This window comes from Pleurodeles waltl, chromosome 7 (genome assembly GCF_031143425.1).
Source record: "Pleurodeles waltl isolate 20211129_DDA chromosome 7, aPleWal1.hap1.20221129, whole genome shotgun sequence".
NCBI classification, from domain to species: Eukaryota; Metazoa; Chordata; class Amphibia; order Caudata; family Salamandridae; genus Pleurodeles; species Pleurodeles waltl.
The window spans coordinates 284395886-284414917 of record NC_090446.1 but is presented as its reverse complement, the minus strand read 5'-3'; the positions used below and the strand labels follow the sequence as shown (position 1 = coordinate 284414917).

The 19032-nt window shown below is 42.8% G+C and overlaps 1 protein-coding gene across 1 annotated transcript in view; it reads left to right on the top strand.

Moving 5' to 3' along the window:
• Positions 1–19032, top strand: part of LOC138304018 (protein-glutamine gamma-glutamyltransferase E-like) — a 289413-nt gene that overhangs the window by 53165 nt on the left and 217216 nt on the right. The window contains exons 2-5 of the mRNA XM_069243665.1: positions 9048–9218; positions 11282–11527; positions 15958–16076; positions 16621–16749. Coding sequence (XP_069099766.1) covers positions 9048–9218; positions 11282–11527; positions 15958–16076; positions 16621–16749 — 665 coding nt within the window. The remainder of the gene's footprint in view (positions 1–9047; positions 9219–11281; positions 11528–15957; positions 16077–16620; positions 16750–19032) is intronic.

Genomic DNA, 19032 nt, shown 5'->3' with positions numbered 1-19032 from the left:
ACCCCCGCAGACCACGCCCGCAACCTCGGCTTCATCTTGGACCCCCTTCTCACCATGACCAAGCAAGTCAACGCCGTGTCCTCCGCCTGCTTCCTCACCCTCCGCATGCTCCGCAAGATCTTCCGCTGGATCCCCGCCGACACCAGAAAAACCGTGACCCACGCCCTCGTCACGAGCCGCCTGGACTACGGCAACACCCTCTACGCTGGGACCACCGCCAATCTCCAAAATCGCCTGCAACGCATTCAAAACGCCTCAGCCCGCCTCATCCTCGACGTACCCCGCAACAGCCACATCTCCGCACACCTGAGACACCTGCATTGGCTCCCAGTCAGCAAAAGGATCACCTTCCGACTTCTCACCCACGCACACAAAGCCCTCCACGACAAGGGACCGGAATACCTCAACAGACGGCTCAACTTCTACGTTCCCACCCGCCCCCTCCGCTCCTCTGGCCTTGCACTCGCCGCCGTCCCTCGCATCCGACGCTCCACGGCGGGTGGGAGATCTTTCTCCTTCCTGGCGGCCAAGACCTGGAACTCCCTCCCCACCAGCCTCAGGACCACCCAGGACCACTCCGCTTTCCGGAGACTCCTAAAGACCTGGCTGTTCGAGCAGCGATAACCACCCCCTTTGTCCCTAGCGCCTTGAGACCCGCACGGGTGAGTAGCGCGCTTTATAAATGCTAATGATTTGATTTGATTTGATTTGATATTTACTCTGTGCTTCAGTCAAGGATACAGTCTGGTACATTGCCGATAGACGTGGTAGGAGTTTAGACTTGGCATTCCTGCGTAGGGACATTTTGTGATCACGATGACATGTTAGTTATAAAATCACTTCCTTGTCCCAATACACGCAAGAGGGAGATTGCCTCATTGCAGATGCTGAACCAAGATCACAGGTCTTTGCTCAGGTATGAGGTCTGATGTCTCCACAGTGATTCTGACAGGCAAGCTAGAAGCTTAACATGCTGTGCTCTAAATAGAACAAGCAGAGGGAGAGTATAAACTGTTAGACAATATGATAGCTTTGTTCTTATGTTTTACTCTCCTGGTGACTATTTCAATCCTACTGTGTTGTATTGTTCTGGTTATTGCGGCTCACGCCTTAATATCTAAAATACAGTTGTTTTATTAAAATATTATATAAAACTTATACTGTCTTTGTCATTTGTATATGAGATCATATTGGAAATAAGAGAGTTGGTTTGGATCTGAGTGACCACGACTTCCCTGAGAAGTTCCAAAGATGTCATGCGCTCGGCAGCCAAATCATTCCTTCCTCATGGGAAAAATGAGGCACTGCTAGTTAGCAGGAGCAAAAACCGGATTTAGGGTGACCGAGTTCTTTACATGTGGGTCAGACTCAGTCCCCCACACCGTTATCGATCCTGCCGCCTAGAAATCCAGAAGTCTCATTTAGAATAATGAGAGCCCACGCGACAGTGTTGTGTGCCTCTGTGTGGTGGGGTTCTCAATTGCTGTGCTCTCGGTCTCTCGGCTTCCTCAAAATTTCTGGTTGTAGGGGTTTGTGGGTGATGTGGGTGTGTGTTTTATACTGAATTGGGTGTGTGGGAGTTGCGTTTGTATGTGTATCAGGTGTGTGTATTTGGAATTGTCCAATGTGGCGGTCTTTTGGAGATGTGTGTGTATTTTGAGCGCGGCGGTGTGTACCGCCAATGGAATACCGCGGTTGAAAGGCCGCCGCGTGGATTCGTGTGTCGTGATAGCATGGGCGTGTTTCTGTTGGCGTGACGGTGGAGGAATTGTTTTCGCCAGTTTATCACTGACCTTTGGTGTGGCGGACTTGTGTGGGTGTCTGAATTTTGGCGGATTGCGAGATGTGGGTAATAATAGCTGTGGCGGAATTCCGCGGCAGTGTATTGGCGGTCTTCTGCACGGCGGTAAGCAGCTTTTACCGCCAATGTTGTAATGACCCCCTAAGTGTTCGACTTTGTAGTGCCAACAATGAATCTTTTGATAAGAGGCAAGTGCCTAATAACAATGGACATAGGCTCAAATGGAGTGCTGTAGCTGTTACATTGTGTAAACGTCTGCAAATTTACAAAGTTATTATTTCAGCTTTTTCGGATGTGGAGGTAGCCTAGGTCACTACCAATGACTTTGCTTCTTGAGAGCCTTTCCTGCAATACACAATACTTTGTGTCCTTATTGAAACAAATATTTTTAGTGGAGTCCAAGGCTTTGACAAGGAGACAGAGGATGGTGTCATGGTACTCTAATCCATGTAGAAAAGTGAAACAAGCACTTTTAGATGCCCTAAAAGGGGGTCATAAGGCATCTATTCAGGAAGCAAGGTCCACTTACAAAGCAGGTATATCCAAGGCACAGAGAGATTTTTAACTAGCAAAATGGGAAACCCTCCTGACCACTTAGAGGAATAAAGATCAACATTCCTTCTGGCGATCTCTGTCCAGTAGGGGAAGGGAAGCATCTACTGAGATCCCCTGCAATATCACTGTTGATGCCTGGGTCAACCATTTTTCTCAGTTATATATGAGGCTATAGGGCTGAAAGGCCCCGAGTGACCTGTGCTTATCACCCCTGGGAGAGACTGCATACTATGGGTGGAAGAGAATGTGCTTATCCTGGTTAGTAAGGTTACTGAAGTAATTGATTGGATCACACCAGGAAAAGCAGCTGAGTTAGATAAGGTGCCGGGGGATCTATTTAAGGCTGATAAGGACTACTTATCCTTGGTTTTTAATGCTGTAGTAGGGGGTCTACTGTGTCCCTTGCTTGGGCAGGGGCAGAAATCATTCCCATTTTTAAAGAGGGTCTGAGATCGTTGCCCTCAAATTATCAGCCAATTAGTTTAATTGATTTGTCTCAGAAACATTTCTCTAGAATCCTTGCACTCATGGATGGATGATGTGGGGTTGCTGACCCCCTTGAAAGCTGGGTTTAGAGCAGGAAGTAGTACTGTCAAATACTTTGCTTACAATTGCTTTACTAGGAATACGTAACGCTAGAAAGGGGTTCCCAGAATGTGATTTTTGTGGACCTAACATCTACCTTTGATTTGGTGCCAAGAGAGGCACTGTTGAGGGTTTTGGTGGCCCTTGGGGCACCTAGATATCTCTTTGATGTTATTTGTAGGCTACATAACAACAATTATGCACAGGTTAGGTGTGGGTCCTCGGGAGAGTTAAGTCCCACCTATCCCAGTCACTTGGCTGTCAAGCAGGGTTGTGTCCTTGCTAAGACCTTATTTTTTTCCTTTACATTAATGATTTGGTGGGTCAGTTTGAGTGCTGTAATCATGATGCCCGGCATTGGCTAATAAGAAGGTTCCGGCACTCTTGTTTGACAATAACACCCGGCTGGTTTCCAAGTCACCAATAGGTATTTAAAACCTGTTAAACCAGTTTTGGGTTTTCTGCAAGCATAGAGGTCTGGAAATTATTGTCACAAAAACCAAGTATGGTGCTCATCCTTGCTTGACAACTCGTTTTCATCCTGTGTTAAATAGGATTCCCTTGGAGAGAGTATACATGTTTGAGTACCTGGGTTTTATGCTCACTGAGAAATTTTGTTGGGAGTTGGAGATTTTAAAAAAACATAAAAATTGGAGCAATATAGAGGGCAGCTGAGAGCTGTAAGGGGTTCTACCTTCTTCCTAATCTCTCCCATTTTACAAATGTACAATATGCAAGTATGCAGGTAACTTTGGGGCCATGTTAATGTTGGGGAATTGGAGCTTGGGGAGAACAGATTCCTTCGCTCCTTGCTTAACCTTCCACCTAGCCCCCCGCTCGTTCCTCTGAGGCTAGAATTGGGGCATAGCTCAGGAGATGTAAAAATTGGTTTTAGACCCCTTCTATTTTGGAGGGGGATTTGGGCTTCCCCCCGATTTATTGATATATCAGATGGATCTTGAGAAAACTTTGAGGCTACCAGGCACCTTGGTTCAAATGTATCAAAAGCCACCTTATTGAAATTGGAAATGAGGAGATATGGACAACTCCACAGAAAGGTTGTGTATTTGCAAAATATGAGCTCGAGGGGGATTATTGGCGGCATATGGACGAAAGATTTCTTAGGAATGGTGCTATTCAATTATTGTTTCCTTTTTAGAATTCCAATATGATGTCGAGTTGGTAGACTATTTGGATGACATTGAGCCACCTTTGGCAAAGACATTATGGGGGTGATTCTGACCGAGGTGGACGGCGGTCGCCGCCCGCCACGCGGTTCCCGCCGAAAGACCGCTCCGCGGTCAAAAGACCGCGGCGGTCATTCTGGCTTTCCCACTGGGCTGGCGGGCGACCGCCGAAAGTCCGCCCGCCAGCCCAGCGGGAAACACCCTTCCCACGAGGACGCCGGCTCAGAATTGAGCCGGCGGTGTGGGAAGGTGCGACGGGTGCAGTTGCACCCGTCACGAATTTCAGTGTCTGCTAGGCAGACACTGAAATTCTTTTTGGGGCCCTCTTACGGGGGCCCCTGCAGTGCCCATGCCATTGGCATGGGCACTGCAGGGGCCCCCAGGGGCCCCGCGGCACCCCCTACCGCCATCCTGTTCCCGGCGGGAGAACCGCCAGGAACTGGATGGCGGTAGGGGGTGTCAGAATCCCCATGGCGGCGGAGCGCGCTCCGCCGCCATGGAGGATTCTCAAGGGCAGCGGAAAGTCGGCGGGACACCGCCGACTTTCCGTTTCTGGCCACGGCTGAACCGCCGCGGTCAGAATGCCCAGCGGTGCACCGCCAGCCTGTTGGCGGTGCTACCGCCGACCTCCACCATGGCGGTAATTACCGCCACGGTCAGAATGACCCCCTATATGTGAAATTTTGATAGGATCTTTGCCTTTACATTCAGTAACTTAAATGGCAACAATAAAGTTCTGATTTCCATCCGTCTTGCAAGTACTAGAATCCATTGATCATTTTCGTGTTTTTTGTTCCACATATCATGTACAGAGGAGGAGGTGGCTTTTGCCACTATATTTGAACCTTGGGGCCAGAGACTGTAAGACTGCTTTTAAGCTATTAAGAAGACACATCGCACCCTTGTCTTTGCAGTTTCCCAGATTTTATTAAATATGTGATGGAATTTTTCAAAGCAAATTTATTCACGATTGATGGTGGTCCGCCCTGTCTCCACCAGTAACGTATGAAATCAGATTTTTTTTTTTTTACTGACTCTGTTATGGGCCTGCTTCAATAACTTTAACTGATTTGTAGTTTATATTTATTTATTGAATTTAGCCTGTGCTTTTAATGTAATTCTTAATGTTGATTGTTTGTATTTGTACTTATGTAGCATATGCCGAAATAAAGAATGCGATTGATTGATTGATAAACTCTTTTTACTTTACCCTATACTTTACCACATGGAGATCTCACCCACGAAGGCACAATAAGTTCCAGGATGACAGGATATTTCAACATTTCTTGCTCCGGGCAAGAACTCCGCAATCAGGTGGCCATTTGGTGGGCAATAGCCACACTGCCACTCAACATACTTAAGCTTAATAGAGAAAGGTTCTCATTTTTAGAGGCTACCCATGACTTGGTTATCAGCCTGGCATCATACAAGCTAGTTACCAATAGTTACCAACACTGGTTATCTGGATATCAACTATGACTCTACTCTTTCTTTCAGTTTTCAGCAATAAGGTCTCTGCAGCCTCTTTTCATCCTTCCTCAAGTTTTTTGCAAAGTTCCTCAGATGCTTCCTGCTGATTTCATAGAGACTGTAATGCAGTCAGTAGTAATATCCAATATGCTACTTACTATTACCGACTGTAGTTCCTGCACATAGGCCACCCTACTTACTTGATCCATGTTTACAGTTGATTCAAAAATCGCTGAGCAGATGGTTGTAGGTTTTTCAATTCTTTTCATCTATCTCGAGGGGTCTGAGTTCTCTACGTTTGATGCTAGAGACTAAATGGGCCATTTTCAAACCAGTTTGTGTCACCAAGTCTTCTTTAAGCAAGGACTACCGTATCTCTATGAACTGTTATTGACCCCCAAATCCTTTGCTCGACAGATGAAACTTGCTATGGCTACAAGGGTGGCTCGTACTATTTGAAAGTGGTGGGGTAAGTGAAATGCCGCACCACTTCCCAAAAAACATAAACAATCCCTCCCTCAAAAAACCCAAAGTAAATCACCCCTCCCTCCAAAAGCCCAAATAAAACAACATAAGACTAACTACAAAATAACCACCACCAAAACATGTACCTGGATTAACTACTTACATGCATTATGTATTTGAAATAAAAGAGAAAAACTGCACTTAGCCATGGGCTGCACTTCCTTCTAGGTGCTCTTCTGCGGTCTCTGTTATCCTATAGAGGTAAAGCTTCCCTAACCAATCCAGACACTGCTCTCATGCTGTGAACAGAATGAGAGAAGCTCCGGGATTGGATACATTGGACTGGCTGGACGCTCCTTCAGGCCCTAGAGGCCTGTGCTTGGCAACAGAGGACACATCAGGCATGGCTCTGGCCTAAGGGCTGGCGCTGCTACAGCGTGCACTGTGCCGGTATAATAAAATGGCAATTAAATCTTTTCATTGCCATTTTATTTTTGCATGTGCATCTCGCAGCGGGTGGTGAATGACGCTAACCCACCCTCGAGAAGAGACCACAGCTGATGTCTACCTACAGTTTAAATCACTACAGGGACTCCTGCTTGTAAGCACTTTATCACCAACAAGCTGGCTTTCAGCAAACAATTAAATATTCCTGAAGGCATAATTCTTATTTCGAATCCTGCCAGTACCAGGATACCTTGTTAGCGTAACAGAGCACTATACAAATATTTGTTGATTTTGTTTTTATCAAGATTGGCACAATGAGAAGTGATACAAATAGAAATCATGGAGATTTAAGAACAGGGGTCTTGTAAGGGAAAATGCAGAATAAAGTGTGTTTAATGCTGAATAAAGACTGAGATTACTGCTAGCAGGTTCTCCCGTGTCAGGAAGGAGAGTTGGCATGTAAAATTCAAGGATAAAGAGAAACTGGAAAAGGACGTTCCTAAACGTGCATTGTTAGAAGCGGTCCTTCGAGGATTAGAGAAAAATGTCTTCTCATTAGTCTATACTCCTCTAACAAAGCACGTGAGCAGACTTCGCAACATGGGATGGGGGGGGGGGGGGGGAGAGAGGCCAGTAGACTCCCATTCCCTGAAGGGTTACGTGAAAAAAAGGACTCCTTGTTTGTGAAAAATATGTCTTAACCAGCAGTTTTCATCACTTTGCTTCTTTTTCTATATATCTACCATTACTTCCTTGGTATTTCATCACTTCTCTTCTTTTATGCCCCCTTTTTACCATCATGATCTTCATTTCCTATTTCTCATAATCGTTTCTCCCTGCCTCATTGACGTGCAGGTGCTGTTGAAGTGGCAAGTCCAGCAGAATGATTTTAATGGAGCAGTTGATTTTCAGTTGGTAAAGATCACTGTATACTGCACTCTGGCCAAGGGAAGCAAACGGCTTAATGTACTCGGGGGTGGACCTTGGTTTTAGCCCTGGTCTTCTTCTGATGATTTCTGTAACAACAAATGTTTCTTTCAATTTGAGCAGCTGTTCCATTTTTTCAATTTGTGTTCTGACACTTCTGTATTTGTTTCCAGCAGTCTTTGGGGACTCTGTTCCTGAGGGACACAAGAACTTTAAATTGATGCTCACCAGGGATACCTTTTGATGGCTGCAGCTTATTCAGTTTGGACCCTGCAGGATGGGTAAAGCAAAAAAGCTACACTGTGTACCCAGAGACCCCTGCTAGGCACAGCCATAAGCCGCTCTTTGTGCCCCAAGCCCTGTGGACTTCTTGGACTCTGGTGGCCAAAGCCATACGCAATGCTTACAGCGAAATGGTCATCAATACAGGCCATAGCCACGGTTTCTGATGCCCCATTCCACGTTCAACATGCGACCAATGAGCCGACCATAGTAAATAATAATGAAACCAATTTACTGGCATGTTATTAAGGAAGGTCACAAAGTAATGTGTCGCAAGATAGTGCGTTAAAATTCCACTGAACTACTTAAGTTGAAGGGTGCTCCTAGTAAAATACAAGGATAACAAATCACTGGAATTGTCCATGTTGCAGGACCAAAATCTTGTTCTCAAAGATTATGACATAAATGTCATATCCTAATATTGTTTACCAAAAGGTCACCTCATTGGAGTTAATGATTAGATTTGTTCATAAAATGGGATGATATTTTAGCAAACGATATTTAAGACATATCATGCAGTGCTTAAATTGAGTGGGGGCTACCGGCAGGTATTTTTTTTTTGGGGGGGAGGGGGCACTTATTTTTCTGCATCAGACATTTACATATGGCAAGAGAGGAAACGACACACAAAAAGGGAATATGGGGTAAGAAAAATATGGGGAAAAGAGTCACAAAAGAAGAAGGCAGCAACCTGCAAGATTCAGATAAAAGGGTGTCTGGTATTTCATTAAAGAGGCCTCGGGTGAATCGAAGACTGCACCGCTTTGGTATTCTGCACGCTGACATGACATTCCAGCAAGGGAGCACTTCTGAGCGAGGTTTGGTCAACGGCACTCATTCGTTTATAGATTAAGCACTGATTTTAGTTGAGAACATTTCTGTAAATGATAATCTGACATACATTTTCTCAATTTATGAGACACTTGGTGACAATACCTGTGTCTAATGTGCATCTTTAAACTCACTCATGATACCATGTATGACAATAAAGACTTCTTTGATCCCATCAATGGTGACATTCTATATCATTGCCATTGACAGAATCATAAACCTTTATGTCTCTTTATAGTTGCTTCAAAAAATATTTACTCACGGATTTACTCTACTGATATTGGCACGTCCTAGCCAAGTCTAGGTTATGAATTCTGGCCATCTGTATTACCACAGGTTTCTGTATTTACATGGATATTACTTTTTATGTCTCCATGTTTATGAATATTTATTTTGAACCCTGCAAAAGTTACATGTCTTACACTCATTGTCAGCTATCTCTAGTCAGTGTCTTTACAGTCATCGCAAGCAGTTCACCATTTCCATTTATTTCACAGGTCTCAGACTGACGATGATCAATCTGCACGCTCAAGCAAACAGGAAGTCTCACCATACTGATAAATACATCAGCCAGGAGTTGATCCTGAGGAGAGGACAGCCTTTTAGAGTTAGCCTCGGCTTCAACAGGGCACTTCAAAGGGAGCGCATTGCATTTACCGTGGAGACAGGTACCATGCTCCTAATACTCGCATGCTCCACACATGGCAGGGCTGCCTAGACTCCCACGTCTATGTGTGAATAGTTCAGCCAGTCCAGATTACTTCCTTTATATTTCGGCATACGTAGTCATCATTATTCCTTTACGAATTCAGAAATACACGTCCCAGAATTCAAATAACAAACTGGCCTAAGTGAGCTACTCACACATGGATCTTGGAAACAGAGAGCTCTGTATACTTGTTTGTTAGTTGGTGTAACTAGGAGTAGATGCCATTACCTCCCATCCCTCCCTCGCCTTCCTCATTGGTTATAAGGAAGGCGAGGGAGTAGGACTAGGAGTAATGCCATTATCGTAAGAAAATGGACGCAATACCCTTTGCTTGCCCTTTGGAAACGCAAGCACTGCCCTGGATACCTCTTGTCTTTGGGCTCATAAAGCCAGGAGCATGATTGCAACCTAAAACAGGGATCTATTTAGGAGGTATTAAAAGGCAACAATGGGGTAAGTAATCAACCTTGTGGTGTCTTAGGGAGGATGGGGAGGGTTACGCGTTGTGTGATGTCACTTCAGTTCTCTCTGACATTTGAGTGCATCACTATCAATGATCAAAAATGAGCAGTGTTCAACTTGTACGTACATCTGGAGGAATAATTTCCGCAATACATTGAGGGCCAGATATACTAAGTGGCTTTGAGGTTGCAAAGCCTGCAATTTGTAAAAACACATGTGTTGCAATCACAAAACCGCAGGTAAAAATGTATCAAAGGCATACTGTGAGAGGGAAAAGCCTTTCCACCTCACATTGTGCAGTTTACAACACATCACTATTTGTCTGAAAGCTATGTCCCCTCCCCCTCTGCATCCCAATACCATTATCAATGGTTTGCTGGTATCCAGTCAATGATTTGGTACTGCATTTACAATTGAATGTATAAGACCTGCCAACTCAAACCAAATATTCACTGCGTGAGGAGGAGCGGGACCTAGGAGGGGACAGGGCCTCTTGCCAAGAAGTACCTAGAAAGCAGTTTTGCTCCAGCCTTGCTTCAAATCCCCACCTGCAAAGAAAAAGAAAATACTCACTGAGGCTCCTGCCGATGTCCTGGGGTGTTTTCACCCCCCCCCCCCCCCCTTTAAAAAAAAACAAAAAAAAAACTAATGTTTTTGGCATTTTTATAATAAGCATACCATAAACTGAATCATATTTCGAATGTTTACACACCCCTTAAGGGATGTTATCAGTTCTAAGCCTACGAAAATAAGCTGAAAATCTCGAATTTACATTGCTTTTTAGCTTGTTTCACTGCCACTGTGTGATATCGGCTCCTCAGCAGGTGAAGGTGAGAAGGGAGCCGATATTGTATGTCACTCTGTGGCACCATGTGAGTTGGCAGGTCTGTTGCATACCAGCACTCAATAGGTGGCAATATTCAGTCATAAAGTGAAAACTGTCCATTTGGGATAGCTAATATATTTTTCATGTAGGCTGTCACCAATGGGTGCAGAAGACAGAGGTTCAGTGGACAATGCCATGCTCCCCTTAAATTCACATTAAATAATTCCCATTTCATTTTTTTACTGCAGGCATCGTAAGAGAATAATAGAGCAATACAAAAAAAAGAGTAGTCTTTGAGGAAATGCAGAGATAGCTATGGCTGTACATTGTAGGGCTCCATCCAGGAATTCTCATTCCATCCAGTGGGTTTCACAAAGAGTATCCTGCCTCGTTGATATAGATATGACCAGATTCTGCAAATTCTACCATATGGCCATTCTGCACAGAGAGTAGTACGCCGTCCTTAGAATGGAAACATTGATTGCTTTCAGGCCCATCCTTTAAGTCTATTGAGACCAAAGTTTCTAAATAAGTAACACATAATGCAAACTCACCAGAAACCTCGTTCACACCTTTGTTTCACAGATGTGCTTAAAGCAAAACTGATGCAATATAAAGTGGATTCATGTAATGTATGCAAAAAATATGAGACAGTGATACAGTCATGCTTTAATCTTATGAACATGAGCATTGCATTGCTTTATCTTTACCTTCTTCTTGTTATGTCTTCCAAGGGCCACAACCGAAAGAATCGACCAATACAAAAGCTGTGTTCCCCCTTTTAAGATGTGTGAGGCCAAACTCCTGGGGAGCAGTTCGGAGTTCAAGCACAGGATCATTGAAATTCTTAGAAATCGCTATTTCAAGTCCGAACAATGCCATTATTGGGCGCTACAGCCTCAGCATTCACGTCTCCGGAAGTAATATCTCGTCCCACAAACTCGGGAATTTAGTATTCATTTTCAATCCTTGGGCTTCAGGTATGGTACAACAGTGGTAGTAAGTGTTGAATTGTTCTTAGTTGCTGTAATCGAGGGGACTGCACTGCTGCTGATCTTAGGAGGTATTGTTTATTTAACTGGGGAGGTAAAATAGCCTCTCTTCTCCATAATGAGTGAGCATGTGAGTGAATGTGTGAAAGACATAAGATGTGCCTTTAAATTAAAGTGTCGTTGGGCATTGAGCATCTGAGTAAATATGTGAGGGCTTGGGCATTGGGACTATGAACAGCAATTGGAACTTGAGGCGTGTGCGAAATCATCCAGATATAGTATCTGTCTCAGATGAAGAGATAATTCATTACATACAGAAAATATTCTTTTCCCTTTTTAAAAACAGTTTTGTCTGGAGAGCTCTGGTAAAGAAGTCTATGCCATTGGGATGAGTACCAGTTAATGATATGTGCAAAGTAGAACAGGACTTCCTAAGTTAGATATCTCATTTAGGTCCATATTTATACTTTTTTAGCGCCGCATTTGCAGCATTTTTTGTCGCAAAATCGGCGCAAACATAAAATACAATAGTATATCGTAAGTTTGCGCCGATTTTGCATCAAAAAGTGGCGCAAATGTGGCACTAAAAAAAGAATAAATATGGGCCTTATTCCCTTAAAATAAAGCTATTCCTTACTGCTCCCCTCGCCCACAGCAAAGAGGATGGGGCTCATTTAGGGTTTTTAGAAGAAGGAGTCCCACCCTAAACTGGCAAATCTTATAACCAGCCAAACCCAGAGTTCCCCGTCCCTCTACAGAGAAATCTCATACCCATCCAAACCCCTGGCTCTTCCTTCCTATGTATAGGAGGAATAACCATGGTTCCACACTGACAGGACAGGAGTAGTGATTTTCAGTAAGATAATTACAACTGGTGGGAGGCGGACCTTCGACAGACGTGCACACCCGACACCCTTGCCAAGAACCTCTGAATAATTGACAGTAAGCTGGACATGACAGTAAAAGTCAATGCAGTCACTACAATCTGCTTCAACACCCTGAAGATTCTGAAGAAAATCTTCCAACGGCTCTTGAACAATACCATGCCCTCGTCATCAACAAGTCGAACTACGAAAACACCCTTTACACTAAGCTCAACACTCATTAGAACTCTACAAACACTCAGAACTCAGCAGCCATACAGATCCTCAACCTTCCACACGGTGCTCACCTCACACCACATCTCAGGGAACTCCACTGGCTCCCAATATACAAACGCACTCTGTCCAAAATTCTGTCACACACATTCAAGGCACTACATAACAGTCCCCATCTACCTGAACAGTCACATCTCCTTCCACCTATTAAATAGGCACCTACACTCCACAGGATTCTTACTTGCACACATACACAGAACAAGATCAGGGGATTTGACAGTTCCTTCATAAAATGAAACACATGCAACACAAGACAAGTTTCGCCCTGATTGGGGCTCATAAGTTGGGTGTAGCTTGCTTCCAGTGGCACAGTGAGCATTGGGCCCACATCTGGATATACACTGCCACTTATGTACATCAAACACACAAAAGATGATGGGAGGACTGCCTCTAGTTTGTCTAATGACTCAGAGTTCTTCCTATTGCAGTAAGATCAAAACTGATTTGCATATAGCTGGGTCTAAACTGAGGTGGCATGGTGACCAAAAGAACGAGGGGCAAGGAATGCCACCCCGTGACTGGCAGTAGTTATCCTATTGCAAGCACCTCCTCACCATATTTTGTGTGTTTGAAATGAATAAACCTAACCTAGGTAGAGTTAGGCACACATACCTGCTCAGTGCCAGGATACTCTCATGGGTGATAGTGTGCTTTACAAATACACATAAAATACCCTATAGTCATGACATTCTGCGATCTAAAATATGAATGACCCTAAGACATAAAGCCATAATGTGGAGTTTGGATTGATTTATTGCCAGTTCTAGGTCAACCATGGACTTGAAAAACAGGTGAAGCAATCACTGGAGCTCAACTAGTACTGTGCCATCAGCATAAAGTAATATGGGTTCTGGATGGGTACCTACTCTGGGCAGATCTATACATAAAGTGACCAAAATGTATTGAGCCCATTAATGGCTAGTGTGAACAGGAAAGGGGATAGAACACAGCCCTACAAAACTCCTCACTCCAGTTCAAAGGGTTTAGTAGTTTCACTAAAGTGACCACTTCTGACACTGGCAGGTATTGTGCAGCTGCCTAACAAATAAAACAATGTGTTAATCAACCCCCATGTTAGAAATTATATTCTACAGTTAAGGTTGGTTTACATGGTCGAAAGCTGAGCTTTAGTTTATGAAATCCAAATATAAGCTGCTCTGTTTGGCTCCGGAATATTTATTAGGAGGTAAAGGTTAAGACATTGGTCAACAATACCAAGGCCTGCACAGATTCGGAACTAGAGATCAGATAGGTCATGACTGTCCTGGGCTCACACCGCAAGGTGATCTATAAGGATCCTGCCAATGATTTTCATTGTCAAGTCTATTGGCATTGGGCTGTAGAACTTAAGAGCCCCTTTGTGAAAAATTAGGTTGACAGTTGAGAGGGGTGTGAGCCTTTCAGAAGCAACAGCCACACTCCTTGTCAGGGTGAATCACAAAAGACAGTAAATGAACACCAATACAAGAGAAACCTTAAAGCTATTGGAAAAATAGAATAAAGTTTAAAAAACTGTTTGACAATGAACAGCTAAAATCCAATCAGCAAAACTGGAAATATGCAATTTCAAATATTTAAGGGAAGTATAGCACCTAAAAACACAAAGCATCACTCATGGTTATCTGATTGAGAAAGACCTGGGGAAAGTCACAAGTTCAGTTAACCATGATGGAGTGTGGGTTAGAAGCAGGTACTAGGTCAATCCAGCTCAAAAATGTACCTTCTAAAGTCCAGCTTGAAGAGTTCAGTTCATGCTGTAGGGGGCCGCGAGGAGCAGGGAGAGTGTTGCTTATGGATATTGATGTACCTCAAAGAGTAGGATTGATGTTGTGGATAGAAGTCACTATTACATGAAGATCAGATCCTGTCGGGCAGATTATTTTGACTCCTTCTGCCTTTTTCCCCCAGAGAATAATGCCATGCTCACACAAACTCTAAATAACACCCTTTAAGTGCAGGATATTTTATTGATATTTTCATGGTCTAGTTATGCCAGACATTGAATGGTGGAGTGGAGTTGCTGTGCAGACAAATTTAGTTTCTAGTACCCAGTCCTTTGACTCAATATGATATTGATTGTTAATAACACAGAAATGCATCCATGTCCTTTTGTTGTACCTCCTACGATGCTTCACTCTCATCTCCACAAATAAAAGATGCACCCCAAGGAGTTAAACTTGTACATACAAAAACTGTCCTCTAGGAAACAATAGGCACAACACAGCAAGTCAGTTCAAAATACTGGGCTCTTCTTAGCACTGATTTGTCAGGCAAAACCTGTTACACATGAATTTCAATGCATCTATTGCTTCAAAAGGTCAGTTTGACACACTGCCACTCAACTTTGAATCATCTGGTCAAATCATATAGCAAATACCAGGTACAGAGCATTGGGTTGTGCTCCTAAAATATATTTATATACTAAAGGTATTTAAATACTTGATAACGATGGTAAAGGCTTTCCATATCCTGTTGAGTCTCAAGAGGTTGGTTTTTAGTGAGTTTGCTTAAGGTTTTCTTCTGTTGGCATTTGAAGGCAGCAATTTGCGATTTGATCTTCTTTATTCCTTCATTGAGCAAAGGTATTTTATGTTATTTAGGTTGTGTGAATGCTTTCAGATCAAGGAGTTTATCTAATGCTTCAGAGAACCAGTTTGGAACTAGCAGAAAGACAGACATGGATTTAAAGAATAGGAAGTGAGTTTGGTTGCATGCTCTTCTCCCTCATGAAAGAGGTTGTGTAGAGCCTTAACAAGTTTATTGATTGCAGAAAAAGATTGCTGGGGAAATGCCCAACCTTGGATAAGGTAAAATGTTGGTTGTAAGGACTAATATGCATAGGCTGGCATTAGCAGCAGTGGAGAAAAGAAAAAAGGACAGTGATGTGATACAGTTCGGTGGTGGTTGTGTGTGATGGGATAATTAGATATGGCTTAAGAGCCCGAACAGTGACAATTAATATTGTCCACATACTGGTAATTCTGCCATATTTGGGATCCTGTAGTACAGAAATGAAAGCAAGTGGATGGGGGGGGGTATGTTTACGTTATCAGGTAAGAAGGCATTGCAAGAAGAATCTTATAATGGATATGAAATATAGAAATATACCAGTACAACCTTCTTTCAAAAGATATTCAACTTTTCATTGCAGAAGCAAGATACTTTCAGGAATAAATCCATGTTAATGTAAGGGACTACGGGCTGAGCCTCTAAGTGATAGATTATCAGTTTTAACACCACTTTTATCTTTTGGGTTTTTAGGTGACAGTGTCTTCTTGGGGAATCATGAAGAAAGAGAAGAGTATGTATTGAATGATGGTGGAATCATTTACAGTGGAAATGCAACCAATTTCAGCGGCTTCCGATGGGACTATGGACAGGTATCTAGACAAACGTCATAATAAATGCAAAGGGTCGATTAACCCCAGATCCCAAGGTGCATCTGAAGGCCCTCCTGTGATCCAAGCAGGTACTGGGAAAATGCAGAAGATGCAAAGCCAAGACACACCCTATGCAAAATCAGTGCAACATGTATTCCATCAGAAAGTGTCATTAATAATACATATAAAAAGTTAAATTGAGTGCCCAATCATTTTTAAATACAGAGTACTAAAGATTCAAGAATTCAAAGTTGAATATCTAACTCATAATTATGTTAGAAGAATCCAAGCTTGCTCAATAAAAGTGAATTGCCATCAAATAAAGAAGCCATTGAGCAAGTGTACTTATTAATTCCAGTATCAGAACAATTCAATCATATTCCAAATTGAGGGTGCCTTACTAAAGAGATGTCCCTAAGAGATTTTCAAAGGATTGAGGTTGGATTACATCTGGCGCTCCATACAGGACCACCATGATGTGACACTCAACCGTTTTCTCTAAAAAAAAAAAAGCTTAATTTTCATGCTTTTATTTCCTCCACAGTTTGAAGAACATATTCTGAAGATCTGTCTTGCCCTGCTGGACCATAACCTAAATTACAAGCAGAACAGTATAAAAGACTATTCCCACAGGAATGACCCGGTATATGTGGGACGCGTGTGCACTGCTATGGTGAGGCACAATATCAGTATGTAGTAAACCTCTCAATAAGAAATGTGGATCATAGAATCCAAATATATATTTTTTTCAAAATGCATTAAAAAAAAGTGATATTAGAATCAGCTTTAGAACCAAGGCATATTAGACTACTTTAGCCATGCCACTGGATTTTAGGCTTATTCAGCTTGTTAATAACAGTAGTTGTCCTACTTATTACTTCATAATCTTCTGCAAATAGTAAATAGTACAGAACCTGTTTAATGGTAAAGTATATATTCTAGACACCAGTTGAGATCAGAGCCTGTGAGCAAAAAATTGGCTAGGGGATGTAGCAGACTTGCATGATCAGAAGTATTAAATGCTGTGGAGAGATCATTGGATTTAAAAATAGAAGGTGTAAATGTGGTGAGCATAGTTTAGGACACTGGACACATGAGAGAGGGAATCCAGCTGTCTTACACTTGCATAGAGGAATACATTTCCTCTGGCTGTGAGAATCTGCAGCCCAGATTACAACTGAACCAAAGTCCCATAATCAAGGGGAAGGGCTCATGAAATATGGTAGCAACCTGGTGAGCCTTGCTCTCATTTGCTGTTTTCCTAAACCTGCCCACCCCTATATACCCGCATTAAACATGGCAACCTGCGCTTAGGCATGTGACTCACTGGTGGACAGATGTGTGGCCTGAAAAGGTCAGATGGACTTACACTCAATTCATAAGGCTCTTGCATGTTCCCTTTCCAAGACCAAGTGGTACATTGAGGTTTAGCCCTTGCAGTGAAGGCACTAGGGCGTTTTCCATCGGGGCTTGGTTACTTTGAACAATTTTAACTGTTGTAGAATCCAGTTACAGTAACAAGACTGCTGGATTTTAGGGCAGCTTCACCACCAAGTGTGGAGGACTAAATCTGATCCCACCTTGAGTGACAGCTGTCGGCCTAATCCTTCCAGATAGATAGAAGCACCTCACCAATACCAAAGGTTAGAGTGATTTTTGGCAGCCTATCATATGATACTATGACTCCTCAGGGAAGTCATGGTGGAACAGATCATATCCCTTTCTCTTAGATATACGTCTCATACATGCAAAGACAAACAGAAGCAGGATCTTGGTTCAATATATATATTTTATTAAAGCATCTGCATTCTAAGTAAAAAGGCATGAATTGTGATTATGAGGATAATGAAACACAGCAATACCACAGCAGCGACCAGGAAAATGAAACACAAGTAGCATCCCACCACATTGTCATAATTGTGTCCCTAATATCCCTACCTACATTACTCTACATGAGAGCAAATAGCAGTTGTAGCCCTAATCTGCCCTTCTGGTCCTGGGAAGGAAGCCCAACCCCCGTACCTACGTTTAGAGGTGAAGAAAGGTCTGTTAGTCTGCTGGGAGTCCTCCCAGATAGACGAAGCGGAACCTTAAGATTTCTGCAGAAACTGACAACGTACAGCATGAGATGGCAAGCTGGCTGGAATGTCCCCCCTATACCCTGGTATGGGTAGTGTGACGTTTTATAATAAAATATCTATTATTCTAAGAACTGAATGATGTGACAATACATATTTTTCTGTGGACCGGCAATACCCAGAAATAAATTGTTTACAGCCTTGGGTTGAGCACAGGATGAAAATGTTGCGCAAATAAATGAATAACAAATTCTGCATCGAAAGGAAACTGATAGAAGAAGGAAAAACATCTCCACTAAAATTAAGCTTTGCTAAAATAATAAAAGGAATACAAGTGAAATGTAACTAGGTGAGAGGGCTGAAGCCTCAGGCCCAGGACTAAATAATGTGCCCATATAAATGGTAAAATAACCTCACAACACCCTCCCTATAGTCTATTATAAGGTGCAGAGTTCAATTAAAAAAAAACTAATACTAAACATCACCTTTCCTACAATGATCACTAAAAGCAAGCAAAAATATACTGAATGAGATAAAATGTCCATGTGACAAGCAAATCAGACCGAATCTGAGGAAAGTTAAAAAGGTAGATTTAGAGTATATAAAACTAGAACATCAGTTAAGGCCACATGTGAGCAAATCAACAATAATCATGATCTTTAAAAAAAAACAAAAAAAAACACCAATATCATCAATTGTTATGGACTCCAAGACAGACCCCACTTTGGCAGATGGTAAAGTAACCAATTCCTTGACAAGGAACATGATGTAGCACTCATCTTCCGTTGCCTCAGCCATAGCTCTGACTGAGACAGCAGTTTCCTGTGCAGTGCCTTATGTTGTAGCACCAACAGCCACTTGATCCACAAAGGGCGGGT